The sequence below is a fragment of the Littorina saxatilis genome, linkage group LG12 (genome assembly GCF_037325665.1).
Source record: "Littorina saxatilis isolate snail1 linkage group LG12, US_GU_Lsax_2.0, whole genome shotgun sequence".
Classification (NCBI taxonomy): Eukaryota; Metazoa; Mollusca; class Gastropoda; order Littorinimorpha; family Littorinidae; genus Littorina; species Littorina saxatilis.
Genome location: NC_090256.1, coordinates 64,820,985 through 64,845,624, shown reverse-complemented (window position 1 = coordinate 64,845,624; position 24,640 = coordinate 64,820,985). Strand labels below are relative to the sequence as shown.

At 43.8% G+C, this 24,640-nt stretch overlaps 2 protein-coding genes across 2 annotated transcripts in view; one reads left to right on the top strand and one right to left on the bottom strand.

The window, feature by feature from the left end:
* LOC138983160 (protein similar-like) overlaps positions 1-9,903 on the top strand; it is a 39,925-nt gene extending 30,022 nt beyond the window's left edge. The window contains exons 7-11 of the mRNA XM_070356569.1: positions 5,490-5,680; positions 6,067-6,173; positions 6,735-6,876; positions 7,334-7,660; positions 8,172-9,903. Of these exons, the coding sequence (XP_070212670.1) occupies positions 5,490-5,680; positions 6,067-6,173; positions 6,735-6,876; positions 7,334-7,660; positions 8,172-9,645 (2,241 nt within the window). The 3' untranslated portion in view covers positions 9,646-9,903. The remainder of the gene's footprint in view (positions 1-5,489; positions 5,681-6,066; positions 6,174-6,734; positions 6,877-7,333; positions 7,661-8,171) is intronic.
* Positions 9,904-10,483: 580 nt separating this feature from the next.
* On the bottom strand, positions 10,484-24,472 carry LOC138982561 (phospholipid phosphatase 5-like). Its single transcript, XM_070355881.1, has 7 exons — positions 24,316-24,472; positions 23,056-23,161; positions 22,267-22,354; positions 19,809-19,872; positions 17,165-17,316; positions 15,202-15,369; positions 10,484-13,727 (listed from the first exon to the last, which is right to left on the bottom strand). Exons 1-7 carry the CDS (start codon positions 24,375-24,377, stop codon positions 13,522-13,524), a joined length of 846 nt encoding a protein of 281 aa, XP_070211982.1. The 5' UTR covers positions 24,378-24,472; the 3' UTR covers positions 10,484-13,521.
* Between the last annotated feature and the right edge of the window lie 168 nt (positions 24,473-24,640).

The window sequence follows — 24,640 nt, the reverse complement described above, 5'->3', positions numbered from 1 at the left end:
GCCCATGAACGAACAAACAAACTGGGGCACACAATATAGAATTCAATAGCGTGACTGCATTCTGCACACACTATAGGATTCCATAGCGTGACTGCATTCTGCACACACTATAGGATTCCATAGCGTGACTGCATTCTGCACACACTATAGGATTCAATAGCGTGACTGCTGGGACAGGCTGATCTTTCTTAACCCAGTGTGGGATTTTCAGTGGGGCGACCACCCCCAACCCAGCGCGTCCCCGGGTGGCGGATAGGGGAACGGTCTTCAGATATGGAGATCAGCCGCTTGCGGCCGCGGACCAAACTGGCTCCGGGTGGGATCCCGGAAAATCCTCCCCCCTGTGCTCTCAGGGTAGGACGTACGGGCCATGAGCTAAGGGTGAGGTAACCCCGACAGAAAACCCCGAATGCTGAAGACGGAGGACCCGGGCCGCACGGCGCATTCTAACAAACCATGGGTACACGCACTTACGCAAATGATGACACAATCAACCAGCACAGATGGAAATGGCGCTCGCCCATTGAGGACCCCCCAGGGTGGAGCAGCGTCGGGTCCCATGCCTCAAAGGGACCCAGCCCCAACTACTGGAGGTCCCTCCCGTCCGTCTTGTCACGCCAGGGGACGCGGGAGGAAAGTGACTGGCACCACCACAACCAGGAAGAAACCCAGTCAGCAGCGACCTTTTCAGGTCATGCACTGGAACGCAGAAAGTATCCTGAACAAGAAGACAGAGTTGGAGCATATCCTGCATGAGAAGAACATCAACATCTGCTGTATTCAGGAGACGCACCTGACACCCCAAAAGTCCTTCAAAGTGAGAGGCTACCAATGCCTTAGGTCCGACAGAACAGACCGAAGCAAAGGAGGAATCCTGACCCTCATCAGGAACAACATCAATGCCTGTTTGATAGAAACGCACATGGAGGACTCCGAATATCAGGTGATTCGAATCCAGACGAAGACATCAGAATTCCATCTTGTCAACTTCTACTGCCCCAATGATAGACACCTCGCCCTTGACACGATCCCCGCAAAGGCCTCCAACTTCATCGTGGTGGGTGACTTCAACAGTCATTCACAGAGTTGGGGATATGACCACCTGGATCGGAGAGGAGAAGAGGTGGAGAACTGGCAGGACGACAAAGGTCTCATCCTTTTGAACAGTCCCTTTGACTGCCCTACATTCTACTCCAGAAGATGGCACACTACATCAACTCCTGACCTAGCCTTCTGCACGGAAGACATGCACCAGCTAACCAGCAGAGAGGTCGGAGAACAGCTAGGTGGAAGTGACCATCGGCCAGTCTTTTTGACCCTGGGCATGGAGTCCTGCACTGAAGCTTCCTTCCCACGGTGGAACTACAAAAGAGCGAACTGGTTCCTCTTTAGACACCGCACCAGCGAACTCACCAAAGACATCAGAGTCGAGGGTCGAGACATCAACATGGTGGCGAAGGACTTCAACATGAGCATCCTCAGAGCAGCGCGTGAGTCCATTCCCAGGGGTGCCAGGAGAGACTATAAGCCCTACTGGAGCAATGAATTGCAGGAACTGGATGATGATCTGGCAGACGCCAGAAGGGAAGCAGAAGTCAACCCGTCACAAAACAACAACATCCGCCTCCAGGAAGCCAAAGCCAAATTTCTCAAAAAGAAGCTACAGGCAAGACGGAGAAGCTGGCAAGAGAAAACAAGCTCTCTGAACCTTGAGAAGGATGGCAGAAAGCTCTGGAGGCTCACCAAGCAGTTGAATGATGAGAACACCAGCAGAGGAAAGATCACATTAGAAGAGAACGGGAAGGTGCTAACTGGAAAGCATGCTGCCAACCAATTTGCTGAAAGCTATGCAGCTGAGAGCAACCTCCATGTTAGCCCCGAGAAACAGAGAGAAGCAAGAAGAGAGAAAAGAGAGAGACCTGCCAGACAGTCGACAGTGGACGCCATGAGTCAACCACTCACACTCCACGAGCTGCACTCAGCTCTGAAAAAGTCAAAGGCGAAGAAGTCCCCTGGCCCAGACGGCATCACCAACGAGATGCTAACCCACCTTGGTAGTGCAGCAGAGAACAAGCTACTCGAGGTCTTCAACAGCAGCTGGCAAGAAGGATCGCTACCACAACTCTGGCGAGAAGCGATCATGATCCCCATCTTAAAAAAAGGGAAGGATCCAAAGAAGGCCACCAGCTATCGCCCAATCAGCCTCACCAGCTGTGTTGTGAAGACCCTGGAGAGAATTGTGAACGAGCGCCTCAGGTGGTACCTGGAATCCAGGAACCTCCTCGCCCCTGAACAAGCTGGATTCCGACAGTTCCGCAGCACTGAAGATCAGGTCACTTACCTGGCGCAAGAAGTTGAAGATGCCTTTCAGGAACAGAAGCTGGTCTTCGTCACCTGGATAGATCTTCAGAAGGCCTTTGACAAGGTCTGGAAAGATGGACTCCTTGTAAAACTGCTGAGGAAAGGCGTGTCCAGCAACATGTACCAGTGGATTCGCTCTTACCTCTATAACCGCAGGGCAAGAGTTAACGTCGACCAGACCAAAAGCAAGAAGTTCCTCCTTCGTCATGGCGTCCCTCAGGGCGGAGTCTTCTCCCCCACACTCTTCCTTCTCTTCATCGACGATCTGGTGTCTGAGATGCCCAAGGGGATCAAAGCTGCTCTCTACGCAGACGACCTTGTGATCTGGTGCAAGGAGGAGCACGCAAGTACTGCCACCTACAGAATGCAGCAAGCGGCAGATAGGCTGAACGCATGGGCAGAAGATTGGTGCGTCTCCATCAACAAGGAGAAATCCTCCACCACCCTATTCACACTGTCGCCAAAGCAGAAAGCCGGAACCATTAGGCTTGGTGGAACTCCTCTGAGAGAGGATGAAGAAGCAACGTACCTTGGTGTCACCTTTGATAGACGGCAGACCTGGAAACCACACATTGCACAGGCAGAGACGAAGGCCCGGCGCAAGCTAGCCATACTCAGGAAGCTGGCAGGTACCACCTGGGGAGCGAACGAGAAGATACTGAAGACAGTATACCAGGGAACAATCAGACCCCACCTCGAGTACGGCTCCACAGCGTGGTCAACCTCAGCCAAGACAAACCTGCAGAGCCTTGACCGTGTGCAAAACCAGGCCCTCCGACTCATCACCGGTGCAATGAAATCCACGCCCATCAAGGAAATGGAGAAGCTTACCACCATCCAACCCCTCTGTCAGAGAAGAGAAGCCAAGACTATGGTACAGGCCGAGAAGCTCAAGTGCCTACCCGACCACCCCATGAAGCACAGACTGAGCAACCTCACCAAGAACCGGCTTAAACGGAGCAGTTTTGTACACGAGAGCAAGAGACTTTCTCGACAGTACAGGGAAGTCCTTCCACAGAACACTCTACCTCTGACTCAAGAAGAAGAGGAAACCCCCAAGGCAACAGAGAAACCAGGCATCCAGATCTGCACCAGTGTTCCACATGTTACCTCAGGAGAAGATCAGAATGACACAGCTCGACAGGCACTCACCTTAGCCCTGATCGACGAACAGTACCCAAAAGAGGCGTGGATCCATGTATACACCGATGGATCAGCAACTAACGCCGTGCTCAATGGAGGTGCAGGCATTCTCATCCAGTTCCCTGGGGGACATACAGCTACATCCAGCGTTGCCACTGGCAAACACTGCACAAACTATAAAGCAGAAGCAGAAGCTCTCATGCAGGCCGCCTCCTTCGTTCAGGACTCCGCAGACCCTTGCTACCAAGTTGTCTTTCTCTCGGACGCCCTTTCAGTCCTTCAGGCCCTAGAGAACGACAAACTCCCACAGCTGGCCAAAGCATTACAGATGGTCAGACAAACCAGAAGAGTTGTCCTCCAGTGGATACCAGCACACTGTGGGATACCAGGAAATGAAAGGGCAGATGAGCTGGCAAAAGAAGGAGCCGTGGAAGACCAACCTGAAAACAGTGTCAGCTTTAGTGAGCAGAAGACAATCATCAAGGCATTGATGAGGCCAAGGACAAACAGAGATGACTACCACACAATGTCCAGAGAGCAGCAAGTCAACCTCATCAGGCTGCGTACTGGCCACAACAGGCTCAATGCTCACATGAACCGAAAGTTCAAGCTGGCGCCATCACCAACCTGTGCCTGCGGTCAAGAGGACCAAACAGCGGAACACATCTTACAGCGATGTCCCTTACTAGATGAGGAACGAAAAGAAGTGTGGCCGTCACCAACTCCCTTGCAGACCAAACTATACGGCAGTCGACAGGAGTTGGAGAAAACGACAACATTTATCACCAGTGCTGGACTGATTGTGTAACCTCTGCGAACGCCAAGAAGAAGAAGAAGATAGCGTGACTGCATTCTGCACACACTATAGGATTCAACAGCGTGACTGCATTTTGCACACACTATAGGATTCAATAGCGTGACTGCATTCTGCACACACTATAGGATTTCATAGCGTGACTGCATTCTGCACACACTATAGGATTCAATAGCGTGACTGCATTCTGCACACACTATAGAATTCAATAGCGTGACTGCATTCTGCACACACTATAGGATTCAATAGCGTGACTGCATTCTGCACACACTATAGGATTCAATAGCGTGACTGCATTCTGCACACACTATAGGATTCAATAGCGTGACTGCATTCTGCACACACTATAGGATTCAATAGCGTGACTGCATTCTGCACACACTATAGGATTCAATAGCGTGACTGCATTCTGCACACACTATAGGATTCAATAGCGTGACTGCATTCTGCACACACTATAGGATTCAATAGCGTGACTGCATTCTGCACACACTATAGGATTCAATAGCGTGACTGCATTCTGCACACACTATAGGACTGATTCGATAGCGTGACTGCATTCTGCACACACTATAGAATTCAATAGCGTGACTGCATTCTGCACACACTATAGGATTCAATAGCGTGACTGCATTCTGCACACACTATAGGATTCAATAGCGTGACTGCATTCTGCACACACTATAGGATTCAATAGCGTGACTGCATTCTGCACACACTATAGGATTCAATAGCGTGATGCATTCTGCACACACTATAGGATTCAACAGCGTGACTGCATTCTGCACAGTGATTTTTTACATAGTTTTGCTGCAATAGTTTAGCTGATTGACATAGGTGTCACTTCTGAAATGTTATGTATTTACTGAATCAAAAAACAAGAAAGGTAGGTTGTTGGAACGTTTGTTATTGACAAAACAATACCTTCACAATAATAATGAATGTATTGTTTTGTCATTAACAAACGTTCCAACAACCTACCTTTCTTGGATTTTTAATTCTGAATTTTGGAACGTTTGCAGTCTTTTTGTTTTGGGATTTATTTTATGTATTTACTGCTTAAGATTAACTGCGCTACAAGAATTAAAAACACGAGCATGCAGTGACAAACTGGCATGCATAACCATGACCATTTTTTGACCATCTCGTTCCTGTCCTGCAAATTTTGCAGAAGATGCACTGTTCTGGCAAGATAGTGCAGCAGGCAAGTTTGCCGAAAAGCAAGAGGCTGTCGAGCAACGTCGTACTTCTCTTCTGCAACCCGTTCATGTTGAGGGCCGCCGAATTCAACACGGACCTTCAGAAAAATGTCTTCTGGACCAAGCATGACCTTGACCTCAATATTAAAGAAGTGGATAAAAAGTAAGGAGTCCAATGGCCCTGCTTCGCCCCCTGTCCGTGACACATGATTGTTTTGTTTGTTTGTTGTTACTGACGTTCTCTTTTTCTTCAATGTGTGTGTTTGTGTGTTCAATGTGTGTGTGTGTGTGTGTGTGTGTGTGTGTGTGTGTGTTTGTCTGTGTGTGTGTGTGTGTGTGTGTGTGTGTGTGTGTGTGTGTGTTTTGTTTGTTGTGTGTCACAGTGTGTGTGTCTGTGTGTGTGTGTGTGTGTTTGTTTGTTTGTGTGTGTATGTGTGTGTGTGTGTGTGTGTGTGTGTGTGTGTGTGTGTGTGTGTGTGTGTGTGTGTGTGAGCAGTGTTAGTGTGGCATACCTCACTAATACTGATTATCATATGTGTGATGTTTCAGAGGTGCTGAAATCATCGGCTTCCGGTCTGAAGAAATAGAGAAGCGGTCTTTCTACACACTTATCCACCCAGAAGATTTGACTGCTCTTGCAACCTGTCATAAAATGTGTAAGTAGGCCTACTCCGTTACCAGACTGACAAAGTTTGAGCGATATGTAAGTGTTATAATGAATGTGAGCAGCATTTTGAGTAAAGTTTAAGAGGGATGTTGAAAGGATTTTTATTTTCTTTGGCCATCATATTTTGCCAAAATGGTCACACAAGTTTCGCTAATTTGTGAAAGTTTAAAGCAGTCATTGGTGTTATGTTTTCCCAAACCGTGAAAAAAAAGGTGCAGATCTGACGAAATTGTGGCAACGTGCACGTGTTCGGCAATTTAAAAAAGGCTTTGCGTTTTGCCGAATGCTGACGCCAAATAAGGATAAGAGCTAATCACATTGAAATGAACCAAAGCGGCGACTTGTATGCTAACGAATACTGTTCTCGTAACTCGGTTTGAATCAACGTCTGATATGGGCGTTCATTCTCAAAATGGTCACACACACAAAAAGTAAAACAATTCAACAAGAATGCAGCGAACACTGCACACCCATTGACTAAATGTTCGGCGGTTGTTTTCTGTGGTGGAGAGTATCAAACTCAATGTCCAAATGTATCGATCGTTTACAGTGGTGGAGAGTAGCGATGTGCAGACCGTCCATTTCCGCCTGCAGACCAAATGCCAAGACTGGGTGTGGATGACGTCACGGGGCAAGGTCATCAGCAAGAACTCCAAGAAGTTCTCCATCGCCTTCTCCCACTGTCCGCTCAGGTGAGTGACTGTTTATTTATTTATTTTATTTATTTATTTTTTAGAAAGAAATTACAATTATTTATTTATTAATTATTAATTGTTCTTTTTTTTAATGAAGTATAAAATTCGCTATTATTGCAAGATCATTCACTTCTAAAGATACCTTAAATCTCTGCCAGGCAAACGATCACATGTAAACCGCCACAGATATGTCCAGGCCTTGAAGGGGTAAGATTACATTCTTCACCCTAAGCAGTGGTAGGTCCAAGTGTGAAAATTGCTATGATGAACACATACAAATGTCAACGTCCTTCTGCTAATTTAAGGCAGTGACGTCCGTTGACTTTTCTTTGGTGAGGAACCATTGAATGCGTTATTCCACGGAACAAAATACACCACGAGTACCTTAATTAGTGACTATGTCATTAACTGATATAATCTTGCTAATGCCTAAGTTGAACTGATTTCTATACAGGGAGGAAGACAGTACATACATTCAACAAGAAGCCATCCTTCGGAGACGATATGCTATCAGCGATCTGATGTGCCTCGCACAGTTCAAGCAGTCTGTCCAACCATCTTTGTCCCGTACTTCAGACAAGGACGACAGCAAGCATCAGAACGCAAAGTCCAAGAAACAACAAGATCACCAGAGGTACCACCCCTACGCGGGCAGGAGTGGATCGCCCAGTACTGCAAAGAGCGGGAAATCTGAGAGCAAGAAAGAAGAGGCTGCGCTGCTGGATACCAGTTGTATTCTGGAGGTGTCTTGCCCCTCTACCTGGCACTGCATGAGTGATAGGTATGTGGGGGTGAAAAGAACGGATTGACGGGTTACTAGTGCCCAAACCAGATACGCACAATTTTCAAAATGGTAAACCGGAGGGTTTGGCCGCGCTGGTAAGCCGTCGGAAGTCTAAGGATAGTATCGTGCGAGAGGTATAGGTTGGAAGGGTGGGGTTTAGGGAGGGGGTGGGGGCTGTGTTTGTGTGTGTGTGTGTGTGTGTGTGTGTGTGTGTGTGTGTGTGTGTGTGTGTGTGTGTGTGACGTATAGGTATAGGTTAAAGCTCCATAAGAGACAGACTGAGACAGAGAAATAGGAGACGAGGGTCGGGGGGTGTTTCCTAAATTCATAGTATGATTTTAACGCATCTTTCTCAGCCGGCAAAAAAACAGCCTGGGAAGGGGATCATGCAAGTGTTAATGAATATTTCAGGGGAATAATGCACTGCATGCGTAGGGATGTGTAGTCTTTGTCATTTGCAGTGAATAGTTTTCCTTTATAATTATGTTTGGCTGTTTAACCATTTCAGACACTCCCCAGTGCTTCCGTCAAGCCACGTGGCCCACAAGATCAGCCAGCGAGAGAAGCAGCTGCAGTTCCAGGAATTCTGTAGACGTCAGCAGATGGAAGATGGCACAAGTAACCATAGCAACCAGACAGCCAGCAGCGCCTGGAATGGTACACACCCGTGCTCAGCGTCACCAAGCAACAGTGTGATTTCTGGACAGGACATGCGCCATCATGGTAGTTCTGGACCGTCAGTGAACGTTATCACCCCAAGCCCTAACCCTGCATATTTATATTCCAACGAGTCTCATGTTGAAGGTTTCGGGCCAGGTATGGACTACGGGTTCTATCAGTCTCAGGCCAGTCACAGTGCTATGGGCAACTACGTCCACCACTGGTACGCTCCTGGTGAGGTGATGTTGAACCAGTCAGCGGTCGCTTGTTTGACGCCTTCCAGGTCTCCTCACCAGTGTGGTGTCATGTCCTCCCTGCAGGCATCTGAGTCTACTCAGTGTTCCTACCAGCCCCCAGCTCATTCCGGGGCTACTCATCGTCAGCCGTCTACCCCTTCCTGCAGCTACCCATCTTTTCCCCCTTGCAGCATGCAGAGCGTTGGTGTTGGAATTGCTTATGCGATGAGCATGCCTCCTTCCCCTCCCCCTTCTCCTCTTCCTAACCAGAGACCAGTTGCTGCTTACCAGCTTGGCTTTGAGGCGCCTGGTGAGAACGGGGGACCTGAGACAGCAGTCCATGCAGCTTCCAAACCAGAGTGGTTCTCATCACCATCATCTAGCCAGCAACTGTACTTTCCAGGCTACCCTTCACAGCAACCACCTCCCTATCCAGGAACCGGTGGGACTGCCTCCGTGACAACACAGTCAACCATTCATGACCTGAAGAAAACCACCGAGAAGTTCTTGCCAGTCAAAACAGAAAAGGAGTGCGAGGAAGACCGAAACCTCCCTGGGAATCAGGTGGAAAGCCAGGCACCTACAGCCCTGGAGTCTATGGGCAGCTACAGGAGTTCAGACATTCTAGGTGGCAGGTCTTCGTGGGCTTTGAACCACCCTTTCAACACCGCTGCCCAAATGTCTCACAGCGTTCAACTTAACACTAGTTGTGAACAGGTAAACAGAAATGGCATTCTCGTGATGCAGACACCCATGGAGGTACCTGTGGGCTACTTTCCCCATGCAATGCAGGAAGCTCAGATGATGCAACCGGCTTTTTTTCACTCCAGTTCTCCAGCGACAGCTCAGTACATGACCTACCCGTACCCTTCACCATACCCAAACCTAGGGTCACCCCCCGCGTACCCCTATAGTATGTATCAGCAGCTGGGAGGTCAGCCAGCTGGACAGTACCCCGTACACAGATTTTACACTCCCCAAGGAGTGCCTCTAAAAACGGCAGCTGACTTCTCAGGGCCTTTGACTGAACGTTCTTTGGACCTTCCGTCTATCGGCAGTTTTCTGGAGTACCTGAATGAAGTGTAGGCTTGAGGTGCATCTACTGTCCAACTATTACAAGTCTGTGAAAAAATATCGCTGAATTGTGAAATATTCCTTGAGGTGCATTATTTGTACCTGTGCAAATTGACATGCACACCACCACTCCTTCCACTTTGACACATACCCAAAGTTAAAGTAGGAAATGATCATGCAGTGGTTTTTTCCTTTGTCCTATTCATTTACCTTTTTATATATGTATTTTTTGTTGTGGTATACTTTATATAAATGTACTTGTTTTGTTTGTGTGTGTTTTTTTGTGTTTTTTGGGGGGGGGGGGGGGATTTTTTTTCAACTAGTATTGGAGGGAAAAGTGTGACATTCAGACAGTGCATACCAGCATCCGTCGGAATGTCTGAGTCTGTGTGAAAGAGAAGTACAAACTTTGGCAACGTCAGAGTGGGAAATAATACATCAATTGTTTTGTTTGCTCTGAACAGGTGTTGGTGGTACATATAGTTATACTGGTCTTCTGTGCAGTGAGGACTCAAGTCTGCATGTGTGGTTGAAGCATTACATAAATTGCATATTTAATTGTAATGAACATAATGGGAAAATGTATGTCCATCGATCATCAGTTCCATCATAGCGATTTTGCAAATCAATATAACAAATTTGAAAATTCATTGGTTCTTCAGATTTATGCATACCTGTGAATAATGCATGCTCATGATATACATGTTCACTCCCTTTTCTCTCTCTCTGTCTCTCTATCGAACACACCCACCCACACACACACCCACACTCTTGACCTAATATGCCTTTCTCCAAAGTTCGACCGACAACATATCTTTTTATGCAATAAAAAGACGTATAAAATTGCAAATACCATTTTAGTCACTTTAATACCAATCATGCAACGCCCAAAGCAAAACAAGATTTTGAACAAACAATAAATTACTTGGCACATTCAAATACAAAACATGTTTATGGTTGGAAAAGTAAGCATTGGGTGACATGTAGAGAAACAAAAGTGTCTTTAAAAATATCTATTTATAAAAAAATATACCAAACTATGTCATCACTATACTTGCACTTGTGTTTCATTCCCAACACGTACTGGCCAAGTGGCCATAGACCTCCAGTCATATGGTCAAACAATAATAGTAAATTAAAAGCAAACACAACCCACATGCGCTCACTTAAAAAAAAATCATCATAAAATACAACAGATCTAATGCAATAATATCCTTTGTATTAATTCTTCAGTGCTGCCCGATACATTTTCCTCTATTGACCATTACAAAAAGTCCATTCTTTCTTTCTTTATTTGGTGTTTAACGTCATTTTCAACCATTCAAGGTTATATCGCGACGGGGAAAGGGGGAGATGGGATAGGGGAAAGGAGGGAGATGGGATAGAGCCACTTGTTAATTGTTTCTTGTTCACAAAAGCACTAATCAAAAAATTGCTCCAGGGGCTTGCAACGTACCTAACTGGGAGAATGCAAGTTTCCAGTACAAAGGACTTAACATTTCTTACATACTGCTTGACTAAAATCTTTACAAACATTGACTATATTCTATACAAGAAACACTTAACAAGGGTAAAAGGAGAAACAGAACCCTTAGTCGCCTCTTACGACATGCTGGGTAGCATCGGGTAAATTCTTTCTCGTCCCAACCAATATGGGACTCCCCCTAACCCACGGGGGGTACAAAAAGTCCATGCCACCTGCATGAGAACATGTACATTGTGAAACAACATGGGGACTCTTCAAGTGAGACCCACAAAGGCAACTTTATTACATTTAAAAAAAAGTAAAAGGAATGTGGTTTATTAGTTATCAGCTGTGAAAATAGTTGGGGACAACACAGAAAATCCAAATGTTGGCCCTCTGTCGTAGATTACAGTTTACATGTACAATATCCTTGCACAATTTAAAATCTGATTTCTGAATATGATATTGATAATTTTCAAGCACTTTTTCTTTCGAAATGTCTTCTTCTTGCTGAATGCATGTTTTTGTTTTTTTTTCCCCAATCTGAGACTTTTAATTTACAGTTAGGATCTTTAACGTGTGCATGTAAGCACAAAGGGGTGTTGGATACTGATTCAGCTCTCCAGGCTGCAGCTTCAACTTTACACAGCATTTCACAAACCTGAATACCTGAGAGCGTACGCCAGTTTAATCACAGAACAACCAATCTTACACACAGTTAGCATACGAACAGTCAAACAGTTATTTATACAGTACAAAACTGAGATCAAGGTCTTCATTAAAAACAAACAAAAGTAGTGTATTAACATTGAATATGATACACTATACAGGTGGTTTATGCAGTATGTTGATTCTCAAACAATACAAGCTCTTTTAAAGTTTTGATATGAACAGTGATGTTGAAGAAACAACAACATTTTGAAAAAAAATCATAGCACTTTCATAATCCCATTTAAAGTGTAAAACCCAAACAAACAAACACTCTTTCAAGGAACATCAAAAATACATTACATCGTTTATGCTTGCCTTCTTTGCTCTCATGCAGTAGCACAAACATGAGCCATATTTTGTATTACATTTTTGACTGTGTCAAATAAAAACTTGACAATCTTGATACATTGTATTAGTTTCCTGTGTTCTGAGACAGTAAATTCCCTTTCTGACTTGGTAACAAATCAAACCGCCAGGCACACTCTGTCCCAGAAAGTCATATGTTTGTTAGAAGAATGGAATGTAAACCTTATGTTTGACTTAATTGGTGCAGCTGTGGTAGCTGGTTCCCTTGACATCAATAAATGTTCGCCAGTTGCATTCAACCAACTTCTGGACAAGAACAAACTCATATGAAGGAAAACACTGTTACAAAGGCACACTGGAACTGCTGGACTACACACATTCCCAAGTTTAAAACATACAGAAACACACATCCTTGGTTACACCACCTGACTACCGTACTTTCCGGGTCATAAGGCGCGACTTTTTTCCTCGTCGACCCCTGCGTCTTGTATAACAAGCGCCTAATCCGTGTATGAAATACGAAAAAAATCAAAGAGACCGCTTGAGTAACAGTCAAACAACTTGTGATAATGCATGTTTCAGCTACTAGGTACTGCCCTGCCTTTGATCTGGCCGCACACACAGATTTCCACTCTGTTAAACTCGGTCACTGACCCCGATGCAGGAAGTGTTTCCTCTCTCAGATATGACAGGGGAACCACCTCTCATGGCAAAAACTGGGTCATTGACCCCTGGGAAGAAGGTCGTGTCTTTTAACAAGGCCACCCAGCTATCACAATGCCTTTGATCTGGCCGCACTCACAGAGCACACATATTTTCACTCAGTTAAAGTCGGTCACTGACCGGTCACTGACCCCGATGCAGGTAGTTGCTAAAGGTCCCACATCTATATAGCTTACACATGTATCTTATATGTGCTTTTTAGCACATAAATCTGAGAACATCACAGCCTTTACAGTGAAATGTCTTGAACACAGATAGGAACTTGATGTACTCATTAGTCTAAAACATGACTACATGAGCAATTTTTAAATAGATAATTAAAGAAAAGAATAACATAAAAACACTGTTTGCAAAAGCCTAAAGAAAACGGTCGCAAGAAATCAATGTATAATTACACTTAAATCAGTTTAAACTACAAATGCATTTTTGAAAGAAGACTTTCTTGAACAGCTCTTACGATAAATCCATACAAACATTGTAACAGGATAAGTTTTAAAAAACGAGTTTTTCCCCAGACCAAATGGCAAATAACTTTTATGTGAAGAAAGATATGTCTGTACGATTATTTAATTTAAAAAAAAGGGAAAAAAAAAGGAAAACAAATTGTCTCTACACCAAACAAAATAGCAAATTATTATTCTGACATAAAAATCATTAAATCACAGTAAAAAATCAAACAAAAATCAAATAATTCTAGATATAAAATTGAACTCTGTTTCTTGTGCTTTAGGCCGCGGGGAACTCAGCTCTGTTGCGGAAGCACTTCTCTCTAACTCTCGTGGAATTAGGCTGTAGCACAGGTAAGAGTTCATTTTGTCCAGACTGGGGTACACCTGGCGATAACAAAAGTAACACACCACCAGGCCGATGATACCGCCCACTGTTACATCTGAAAACAGACAAAACAGCAAGGTAGACAGGTGTAAAAACGTTTTGCATGTACAGTGGAACCCCCCTTTTAAGACCCCCTCCTTTCTAAGACCTTGTTTTCACAGACTTTCTGTTCATAACCTCTGTAAAATTACCCCCGTTTTCAGACTCCCTCCTTTTTAAGACCTTGTTTTCACAGACTTTCTGTTCATAACCTCTGTAAAATTACCCCCATTTTAAGACGCCCTCCTTTTTAAGATTTTTGGAGGTCTTAAAAGGGGGGTTCCACTGTATGTACAATGATTGCATGTTAAACATGTTTCACGGAGCTCATTAGGTGTGTAGGTGTGACTCAATCCTTGTGTGTGTGTGTATGATTGTGCATGAGTCGTGCATGTGCACATTTTTGTACATGTATGAGAGTGGGCATCAGCAAAGATGTGTCTAGACCGGCACGGTTGGCCTAGTGGTAAGGCGTCCGCCCCGTGATCGGGAGGTCGTGGGTTCGAACCCCGGCCGGGTCATACCTAAGACTTTAAAATTGGCAATCTAGTGGCTGCTCCGCCTGGCGTCTGGCATTATGGGGTTAGTGCTAGGACTGGTTGGTCCGGTGTCAGAATAATGTGACTGGGTGAGACATGAAGCCTGTGCTGCGACTTCTGTCTTGTGAGTGGCGCACGTTATATGTCAAAGCAGCACCGCCCTGATATGGCCCTTCGTGGTCGGCTGGGCGTTAAGCAAACAAACAAACAAACAAACAAAAAGATGTGTCTATGTTGTCTATGTGTTGTGTGCTGCAATGTGCTGGTGTGGACGCCCTGTGTTGATATTCCATAACTATAGCAACAACAACAAAGACAAATGAAGAAAGAAAGGATAAAAGAACAATAACACACAAAAAACAACATAATATACATTATTATTATTATTATTATTATTGTGATCATTTTTTATGCGCCTAATCTAGATATAGCCCTAGGCGCTTACATATTAATTTCTGCCGTTTGAAATGGAATTTTTTACAGACAGACAGACAAACAGACATTTTTTTTACACACAATATATAACGCATTCACATCGGCCAGTAAAGCTCAGTAGCCTATTAGGCGAGCATTCACCTTTCACGGCCTTTATTCCAAGTCAAACGGGTATTTGGTGGACATTTTTATCTATGCCTATACAATTTTGCCAGGAAAGACCCTTTTGTCAATCGTGGGATCTTTAACGTGCACACCCCAATGTAGTGTACACGAAGGGACCTCGGTTTTTCGTCTCATCCGAAAGACTAGCACTTGAACCCACCACCTAGGTTAGGAAAGGGGGGAGAAAATTGCGGCCTGACCCAGGGTCGAACACGCAACCTCTCGCTTCCGAGCGCAAGTGCGTTACCACTCGGCCACCCAGTCCATGTACATGTACTTCAAAAATATATTTACCAAACACGAACAACAAAAAAGCAAAGGGGTGTAACCCAAACAAAGAGAGCAACATACCTTGCCAATGGTGATGGAAATCAGAGGTGCGTGACACAGCAATCATGAGGGCCCAGATGACAGGTATTATGGAGCCAACAAAGCGCCACCCTTGGCCTCTACCTCTGTTGAACACCTGAAGCTTTCCTGCAAGGTACAGTGACACATAGCCCAGGCTGGCAAAGGACACTGCAATGAGAAAACAAAAACATGTTAAAAAAATCCACCTTTACCATGCAGCTACTGTGGTGCCTGAAATGTAAGGCCCCCCCCCCAAAAAAAAAAAAAAAAAAAAAAAAAGCAGGACACCATGTGCTGTCCCTTACTTTGTGTATCCCCTTGACCATAGAGTACCTGTTATGAAAGGCCACCTGCGATGTGCACTTGTGGCTGGTCCTAAAGGGTGACTTTTCACCACAGATACCACAGTACTGAATCAGTTTCACCCACACTGCAATGAGATAGCAGTTGCAGGTGAAGTTCAACAGCGATGAAAATCAAGGACTAAATAAAACAACAAGTAAGTCTTGTTTACTTTTATGCAGATTATCAGCTGTATGCAATCTAATACATGACTGGCTAACAGTTTTGACTAAAAATTTAGTGGTCAACTGTATCATCTTGTAGGCCACACAATATAGTATTTTGACTGATATAAAAGGTAAGGTACAGTCGAGATCATTTAACACGAAAAACGATAAGCCGAAAAAAACCATTACGCGAAACGTGTTGTCAGTCCCAACCATTCCCTTCATAAACCCTACTAAAAAAAACATCATAACGCAAAATAAAACGATCTGAAACTCACGCAAAAAACTTTTACACGAAGCCGATTCTCGGTCTCTTGCACCACCAAACAACTGTTTTTTTCAACTTGTAGCTTCCAAAGCGAGAAGTGTTCACGTGTTTGCATGACTGACTGAATATCTCATTTTCCTTCTGACTGTGATTGAAGCGAGAAGTGTTCACGTGTTTGCATGACTGACTGAATATCTCATTTTCCTTCTGACCGTGATTGAAGATGGCCTCGAAAACAGGAGTGAAGAGAAAACAAGCAAGCCACACAATCGCGTTTAATATCAAAGTTTTAGAAGAGCTTGACAAAAAACAACTGAACAAGACTGAAATTTGTAAGAAGTTTTCAATCGCAAATTCAACTCTGTCAACGTTCATCAAGAATAGACCAAAGATTGAAGATGCGTACGTGTCATGTGATGTTCAACCAAACCGAAAGCGGATGTTTGACGACGTCACAAGAATTGAACGGTTCATCGGAAAGTGCAGTGAGCCTGTCAAACAGTTGAAGTTGATGGATTTCTTTCGTCCTGTGTGAATTCATAAACACTGCAATGGGTTTTAAACACTGCAATGGATTTTAATCTTTTTTGTGGGGAATTAAAGTGTACAACAAAATAATGAACTGTAGCAGACGACAAAACTGCCGACTCTGACTGAACCGTGTTCTTGGCTTTTTTTTTTTAAGGTATGGCACTGTTTTATCTCCTTTATCTTGCTTAAAATTTTTTTTTTAAAAAATCAGTTTGATCATTTACGTTATCGCGAAAAAACGTTGACTCGAAAAAAAATATTGGTCCCTTTCATTTCGTGCAAAGCGATCTCGACTGTATACCAAGTTATACACACTAATGGCGTAGTAACATACACATGTCCATAATAGACGAATTCCGGAAATAACTCCGTCTGGGTTGTTTGGGTTGTGAACGTGTGAATACCCTTGCTTTTAGTGAGACAAACAATCTATCGGCGCTCATGTCCTCACTAGTGACTGGCCTATATAACGTCACATGGGAAATTTTACATTTTCCCTCGTGTTTGTCTCACTAAAAGCAAGGCCAAGGGTATACTCACTCTTTGACAATTACCCATACAAGCCCAACAGACTTTTATTTCCGAACATCGTCTAGGAACTTCTGCTGCCACTGAGGACAAAACTACTCGTGCTTCCAACAGAGACACTGCTTACGTGACGCATGTCCACTGGGAAAACTCTTCAGGCCGTTGGTAAGCAGCTGTGGATTGGCAGTCTCAGAGCAGTCCCACTGCCAGTTGTCCTTCAGACTGATGTGCTCAGGGGGACCTTCGGGGTAGCAGCGAGACAAAAAGTCTGGTCTGGGTCTGATTCACAGAGAAGAAAACAGTTTCAGGAGGAACCAATTACATAATTCAGAGAGAGAGAGAGAGAGAGAGAGAGAGAGAGAGAGAGAGAGAGAGAGAGAGAGAGAGAGAGAGAGAGAGAGAGAGAGAGAGAGAGAGAGAGAGAGAGAGAGAGAGAGAGAGAGAGAGAGAGAGAGAGAGAGAGAGAGAGAGAGAGAGAGAGAGATACACAATGTACCGTATTTGACGGATTACAAGACGCACCGTTTTATAAGCCGCACCCCCGACTTTTAACAAAAAAATTGGGACGAGCCACGTATAGGCCGCGTCACTATATTAGCCGCCGTCGAAAAAAATATAATCAGATCGTGTCAATCAATCAAAACAACCAGGCAAACGAAAGTACGGTATTTGGCGAAATCGGCTCCGAAAATAAACAAGTGAAACAAAGAAGAAAAGTGAAAAAGTTTGAAGAAAAATATCACACACACAATTTGTAACCAACACACACATGTAGTCCCGCCCGGAATAAGCTTTTTTGGGATGATTTACGACTTTTGCGCACATTTCGAGCAGACGAAAACACAACATGGCGGCTCTCGCTCCTCCAACTATCGTGAGACACAAAAAAACGAAATCTCGCGCGCGCGAGATCCTGATACATCCGGTGTTTCTCTGTACGCTATCTTGTCACGACGACTTGTTGACAAACGAAGATTCGCGAAAGAAAGAGAAAAGCGCCGAGTCTTGAGTAGAGAGCTAATAAAGTACCGGTAATCGCTAATCGAGCGAAATGAAAATCCGCGGCGACTTCCATTAGGTGAATGCTATTCAAGTTTAGGTAACGTTTTAGCCGCATCTTTTTATAAGCCGCAATGCGATTTTTAAAAAAAAAAAGTCGCGGCTTGTAGTCCGTCAAATACGGTATTCAACCTGAATAGTTAGGAACTGCACAGTGTGATCATTACTCCCCTCAATAGCACAGCCTCCCATGCTCAATCCCTACCCACTCACCTCTCTTCCACTTATATACCCACCACTAGTTTTACAACGGTAGCTCAGTTGGTAGAGCACTGGACTTGTGATCGGAAGGTCGCAGGTTCGAATTCGGGCCGGGACGGACACGGGTCAACTTTATGTGCAGACCCAGAGACGGAAGCCATGTCCCACCCCCGTGTCATCACAATGGCACGTAAAAGACCTTGGTCATTCTGCCATAAGTGCAGGTGGCTGAATACACCAAAACACGCAGACACCTGGGTAGCGCGACTCCGTTGCTGCTAGCTTTCCACTGGGAGGAAGCGACCCGAATTTCCCAGCGATGGGACAATAAAGTAATGAAAAATGAAAAAAAAATGAAAGTCGACTAGCGTCTGATTTGTGCATATAGCTGTCGATCTTTGACAACCATACATTTTTAAATACAGGACAAAGAGGGACACAATCTCGTATACCCAATATAGAAACCACAAGGCAGTTGGCTCCTATTGGCTAAACTGTGCAATATAATGATTTCAATCTTCTTCTTCTTCTGCGTTCGTGGGCTGAAACTCCCACGTACACTCGTGTTTTTTGCACGAGTGGAATTTTACGTGTATGACCGTTTTTTACCCCGCCATTTAGGGAGCCATTTGCCGTTTTCGGAGGAAGCATGCTGGGTATTTTCGTGTTTCTATAACCCACCGAACTCTGACATGGATTACAGGATCTTTTTCGTGCGCACTTGGTCTTGTGCTTGCGTGTACACACGGGGGTGTTCGGACACCGAGGAGAGTCTGCACACAAAGTTGACTCTGAGAAATAAATCTCTCGCCGAACGTGGGGACGAACTCACGCTGACAGCGGCCAACTGGATACAAATCCAGCGCGCTACCGACTGAGCTACATCCCCGCCCCAATGATTTCAATGATTCACTCAATTCGATTGGAGTCTTTCCACTTTGTTTAATCCACAAAGAATTCAATACTTTCAAATACCTCAAACAAAGAGTCCAGGATTATAGTCCTCTTCTTACATTTAGTCAAGTTATGACTAAATGTTTTAACGATGACTGGGAATTGAGTTGAGGGTGTGGTGTATGTTAATAATGTATGTTACAGTATGTGTGTGTGTGTGTAAGAGCGATTCAGAGAAACTACTGGACCAATCTTCATGAAACTTTACATGAGAGTTCCTCAGTATGATATCTCTAGTTTTTCTCCTCATTATTTTGATAAATATCTTTGATGACGTCATATCCGGCTTTTTGTGAAAGTTGAGGCAGGGGCACTGTCAGTTTCACTTCGTGTTGCACGGGATAAGTGAGCGACTTCCTTGTGGCAGGGACTGACGAAACTGTTATGTCTTGATGAAAAAAATGCAGTGTGTTCAGTTTCATTCTGTGGGTTCAACAGATTGACTAAATGTTGTAATTTCGCCTTACGCGACTTGTTTTATTGGTAAACTTTCAAAATGCAATCGCAGCTAAATGTTAACTGAGAACTGACTATAAACAAATTCTGTTTATGCTTACCTTCCCACGGCTAGTTTGACAAAGTTTGTCACACATCCTGTGATGTAAATTGACAAGGTCACACCTGAAAGTACCAAGTATATGTGTTTAAAAAACAAATTAAGTAAATTTAAAAAGTGTGTGTTTTGTGTGTGTGTGTATGCATGCATATGTGTGTGTGTGTGTGTGTGTGTGTGTGTGTGTGTGTGTGTGTGTGTGTGTGCATGCATGTGTGTAAGCATGCAATGTGTGTGTGTTAACAGATGTTGCTCCTACACTCAGTCTCCCTCATTTTAAGTTGTAAATAATGTAAAAGCTATTTAAGACGTTAAAGCACATGACAAAACTGACAGAGCTGAGCAACTAACTAGCAATAGAAAATGTTCTTATGGCACAAAGAACACAGGGAGAATTGATTGAAGAAAACACACACACACACGATTTATATAACACACACATCTTATGAGTCAGTCTCACAAGTACATTTGTCATCAGTGGCCATATGTGCACATTATTAATTAGGGGCAATAAAACGACTGTCAAACTTATCACATGACCTGTAACAAGGTCATGAATCATGACAGCGGAGCACAGTTTAGTCATCTCTGCTATATTTAATTATATAAGAACATCTGTCACATTCATCTTGAATTGCCAACCATACACACGAACCCTCCAGTGCATTTTTCTTGCTCTTAGTGTTTTGTGTTCAAATTAGCCCTGCAGCTAAGAGCTAGAACCACACATATAGGCCTAACAGTGCTGTGTAAGGCACACACACACACACAAAAAATAGGTGTGGTTAAGGTAACATAGCCAAAAAAAATAGGGTAGGAAGGTAGGCAATCACTTTTAAAAAAAAACCTTTTTGTTCTTAATAGCAGAGCAACCAAACGTGTAGCACTCGCAACCGAATACGATGCTGCCATTTTTGTCATGGCAAGCATCTGTTGGGCCTTTTTAGTAGAAGGAGTTATTTCCCTTGCATCGTCTGTCGTCTGCATGACGACTCGAGCGCTTTCGTTTTTATTGCGTTTTCTGCACTTGTTTTCTTTGTTTGTTTGTTTGCTTAACGCCCAGCTGACCACGAAGGGCCATATCAGGGCGGTGCTGCTTTGACATATAACGTGCGCCACACACAAGACAGAAGTCGCAGCACAGGCTTCATGTCTCACCCAGTCACATTATTCTGACACCGGACCAACCAGTCCTAGCACTAACCCCATAATGCCAGACGCCAGGCGGAGCAGCCACTAGATTGCCAATTTTAAAGTCTTAGGTATGACCCGGCCGGGGTTCGAACCCACGACCTCCCGATCACGGGGCGGACGCCTTACCACTAGGCCAACCGTGCCGGTACTTGTTTTCTTGTTTTCATTTTTTTTGTTTTGACAAATGTAATAAAAAGTTATAGGGTCGGCCCCTAAAAATAGGGTAGGTCGGGTTACCGTAACCACACCTATTTTTTTTTTTTAGGCCTAAGGCCTGAATTTCTAATGTTACTGACCATCCCCGGAAATTAATACATGAATAGGTAATACCCCTCTATAGCAGACTACAAACTTTGTCTGTTATAAAAGGTATGAATACATACATGTGACAGCAAAAAGTTGCAAATGAAAAATGAAACATACAACTTGCCTTTGTTAGAGATATGTTCCATCATTGTTTGGTTACATCATTCATGGTACAGTGGAACCCCCTTTTAAGACCTCAACAAATCTGAGAAAATCAGGTCTTAAAAAGAAGGGAGTCTTAAAAATGGAGGTTTGTTTGTTCGTTCATGGGCTCAAACTCCCACGGCTTTTACGTGTATGACCGTTTTTACCCCGCCATTTAGGCAGCCATATGCCGCTTTCGGGGGAAGCATGCTGGGTATTTTCGTGTTTCTATAACCCACCGAACTCTGACATGGATTACAGGATCTTTTTCGTGCGCACTTGGTCTTGTGCTTGCGTGTACACACGAGGGTGTTCGGACACCGAGGAGAGTCTTAATGCACACAAAGTTGACTCTGAGAAATAAATCTCTCGCCGAACGTGGGGACGAACTCACACTGACAGCGGCCAACTGGATACAAATCCAGCGCGCTACCAACTGAGCTACAATTGGAGGTAAATTTAAAGAGGTTTATGAACACTGAACAGGAAGTCTGAGAAAACAAGGCTCAAAAGGGAGGGAGTCTTAATTCGGGTGTGGGGGGCGGGGGGGGGGGGGGTAGGTTCCTTAAAAAGGGGTTCCACTGTATTGCACGTATGAATGCATACGAGTAATGTGGATGTGTGCAAGGGCACGACACAAACAGACAGTAGTCACCAATTACAGATAGGATGGCTGATAGAGATGAAAGTTGATGTGCACGCATGTGCACACAGAGACACAGACACACACACACACAAACACACACACGAATCAACAGTTTACAGCTAAAAGAGAGAACCTTTGGACAGGCATCAACATGAAGGAAATGTATACAAACCTAGAGTAGCCTGAATGAGATCCTCACTGTTTCGGCGTATAATATAAAACCCCACAAAAACAGCAGTTGGAACTGAAAACACTGTTATCTGGAGAAAACAAAGAAGACAAAGAGAAATTATTCTTCTTCTGTTTGCCATATTGCATTACACATTTATTGAATTGAATCTTAATTCTTATGCAGCATTCAAGGTAAGGTAACAAACAAAAGGTTTGTAAATTCTATGCTTAGCAATGAAATCAAAAATGCCATTCAAACATGTGTGTTGTGTTGTGTGTGTGTGTGTGTGTGTGTGTGTGTGTGTGTGTGTGTGTGTGTGTGTGTGTGTGTGTGTGTGTGCCACTGTTCCTGTGTGTGTGCATGTATGGGTAGCAGGCTAATTGCCCCTGGAAAATTGCCCCCCACCCCAGAAAATTGCACTTCCCGTACAACTGCCCCCCACCTTGGGAGGACTATTGCCCCCCGGTTCTTTTCTGAGCATTTTTTCGTGCACGTTTTGACAAAAGTCATTCACTACAATAAGAGTGTGTGTGTGTGTGTGTGTGTGTGTGTGTGGTGTGGTGTGGTGTGGTGTGGTGTGGTGTGGTGTGGTGTGGTGTGGTGTGGTGTTGTGGTGTGGTGTTGTGTTGTGTTGTGGTTTTTTTTGTGGTATGGTGTGGTGAGGTGTGGTGTGGTGTTGTGTTGTGTGTGTGTGTGTGCATGTGCGCATGTATGTGTGTGTGTGTGTGTGTAATCAGATCAAAGTAAAAAAAAATGCATTTGAAGTCAAAGTAGTTTGAGTGTTCATACCCACATAAGTTTTCCTGGGTAAAAGTCTGGAGTATGTGGGTATCTATACAGCCACAGTTCTTCAGGCTGAACAGCGCGATGGTATGGGTTTGCATCGTCTGTTATGCTGAAAATGCAAAGCGGAAAATGTTGTGAATCATGAATGGAACAAGTTGCGCACATTAATTGTTGACCGGTCATCAAAACCATATTTGCAGATGACTTTATACTATTAGATAGCTTAAATGCAAAATAATCAAACAAACAAAAATCTGAAGAAAAAAATGCACCCCAAGCCCAAAAGTCTAAGAAGGCGTATCATGTATGATGTTCCTGGAGAGACAAGTTCAAAGGCGCTCAGTATCTCCCTAATGATGCAGGGGAAAAATGGGGCAAAGTTTTAAAGAAAAAAATAATGCTTATTTGACAATTTATTTACATTCAACTACATTCAGGGGCAACATGCAGCCACAGAAATGAAGAGTGATCGAGTGTCAAGTAATACGCAGAATATACGCCAAATGCAGACATAGTGTAACTTCCATGCACACGATATTTGTGTGAAACGTGTCAACAGTAGCTCTCGCATTTTGAAGATATTTTTTTGTAATATTCGTTATTAAGGTGGCATATTTCAGTTTTCAATCATAAATGAACGCTCCAGACCTCAAATTAAAGTAACGATTTTAGAAACTTCATTTTTCAACACAAAAAAAAGGACCGATTTTGCAACATTTTTTTGAAAACGTCCTATATCATTATAAATATAAGTCATTAAGTGACTTGTATCAAAAATAAGTAAATAATGCCACTGCATGTGAGCTATGCATTTTTCAATCTAAAGTTCAACATTACCCGTAAATGCACGCGTCTCATACGTTCTCCAACGCTGATTAAGATTTCCTCTTGCATTATACTAAAACGGCTACTAACCTAAACAGATTCAAGAACCAACTGGACACAGAAATATTTATGAAATCAAGTTTGTATGAGTACGATGAGTGACCATTGTCACACAAGTTACAAATTATGCATGCAATACAGACCAATGTATCTATACGTTGTTGAACTAATGATGGGACGTATAAAGGCCGCGAGGCCTATCTCATTCAATGAGTGTCCCTATACCTATACCTATATTCCCTAATTGAACTTCGCATTTATATGCGAAATCGAACCTTTCTGTTTGAGGATACCATGCAGTCTTAGCTATAGATGCATATATATGATATCCTGGTTTATGTACAGGTTACCTTATTGATCAAGCTTGTGCACACTTACGTAAAAATGACGAAGAGGATAAACCGCAACGCAATCTCCCCACTGAGCTTTTTGTTACGCATGGCGTTTTAAGTCGTCACACAACAGACACAGAACTGCAAAGTTAAACCATGTTACTGTCATCGACACTCTTCTTCTCAACCCGAATGCAACCGGAAGTTTTGACACGAAAGCGGAAGTTGTCGTCTGCTGTAAGATTTTCCTGAACTAAGTCATAACCAAGCGATAAAAGATTAATATATTTTATCGTATTTATTGAAACAAATGAATCAAATACCGATCATTCTGTCAACACATACGGTTTAACTAATTTTTAGATTATATT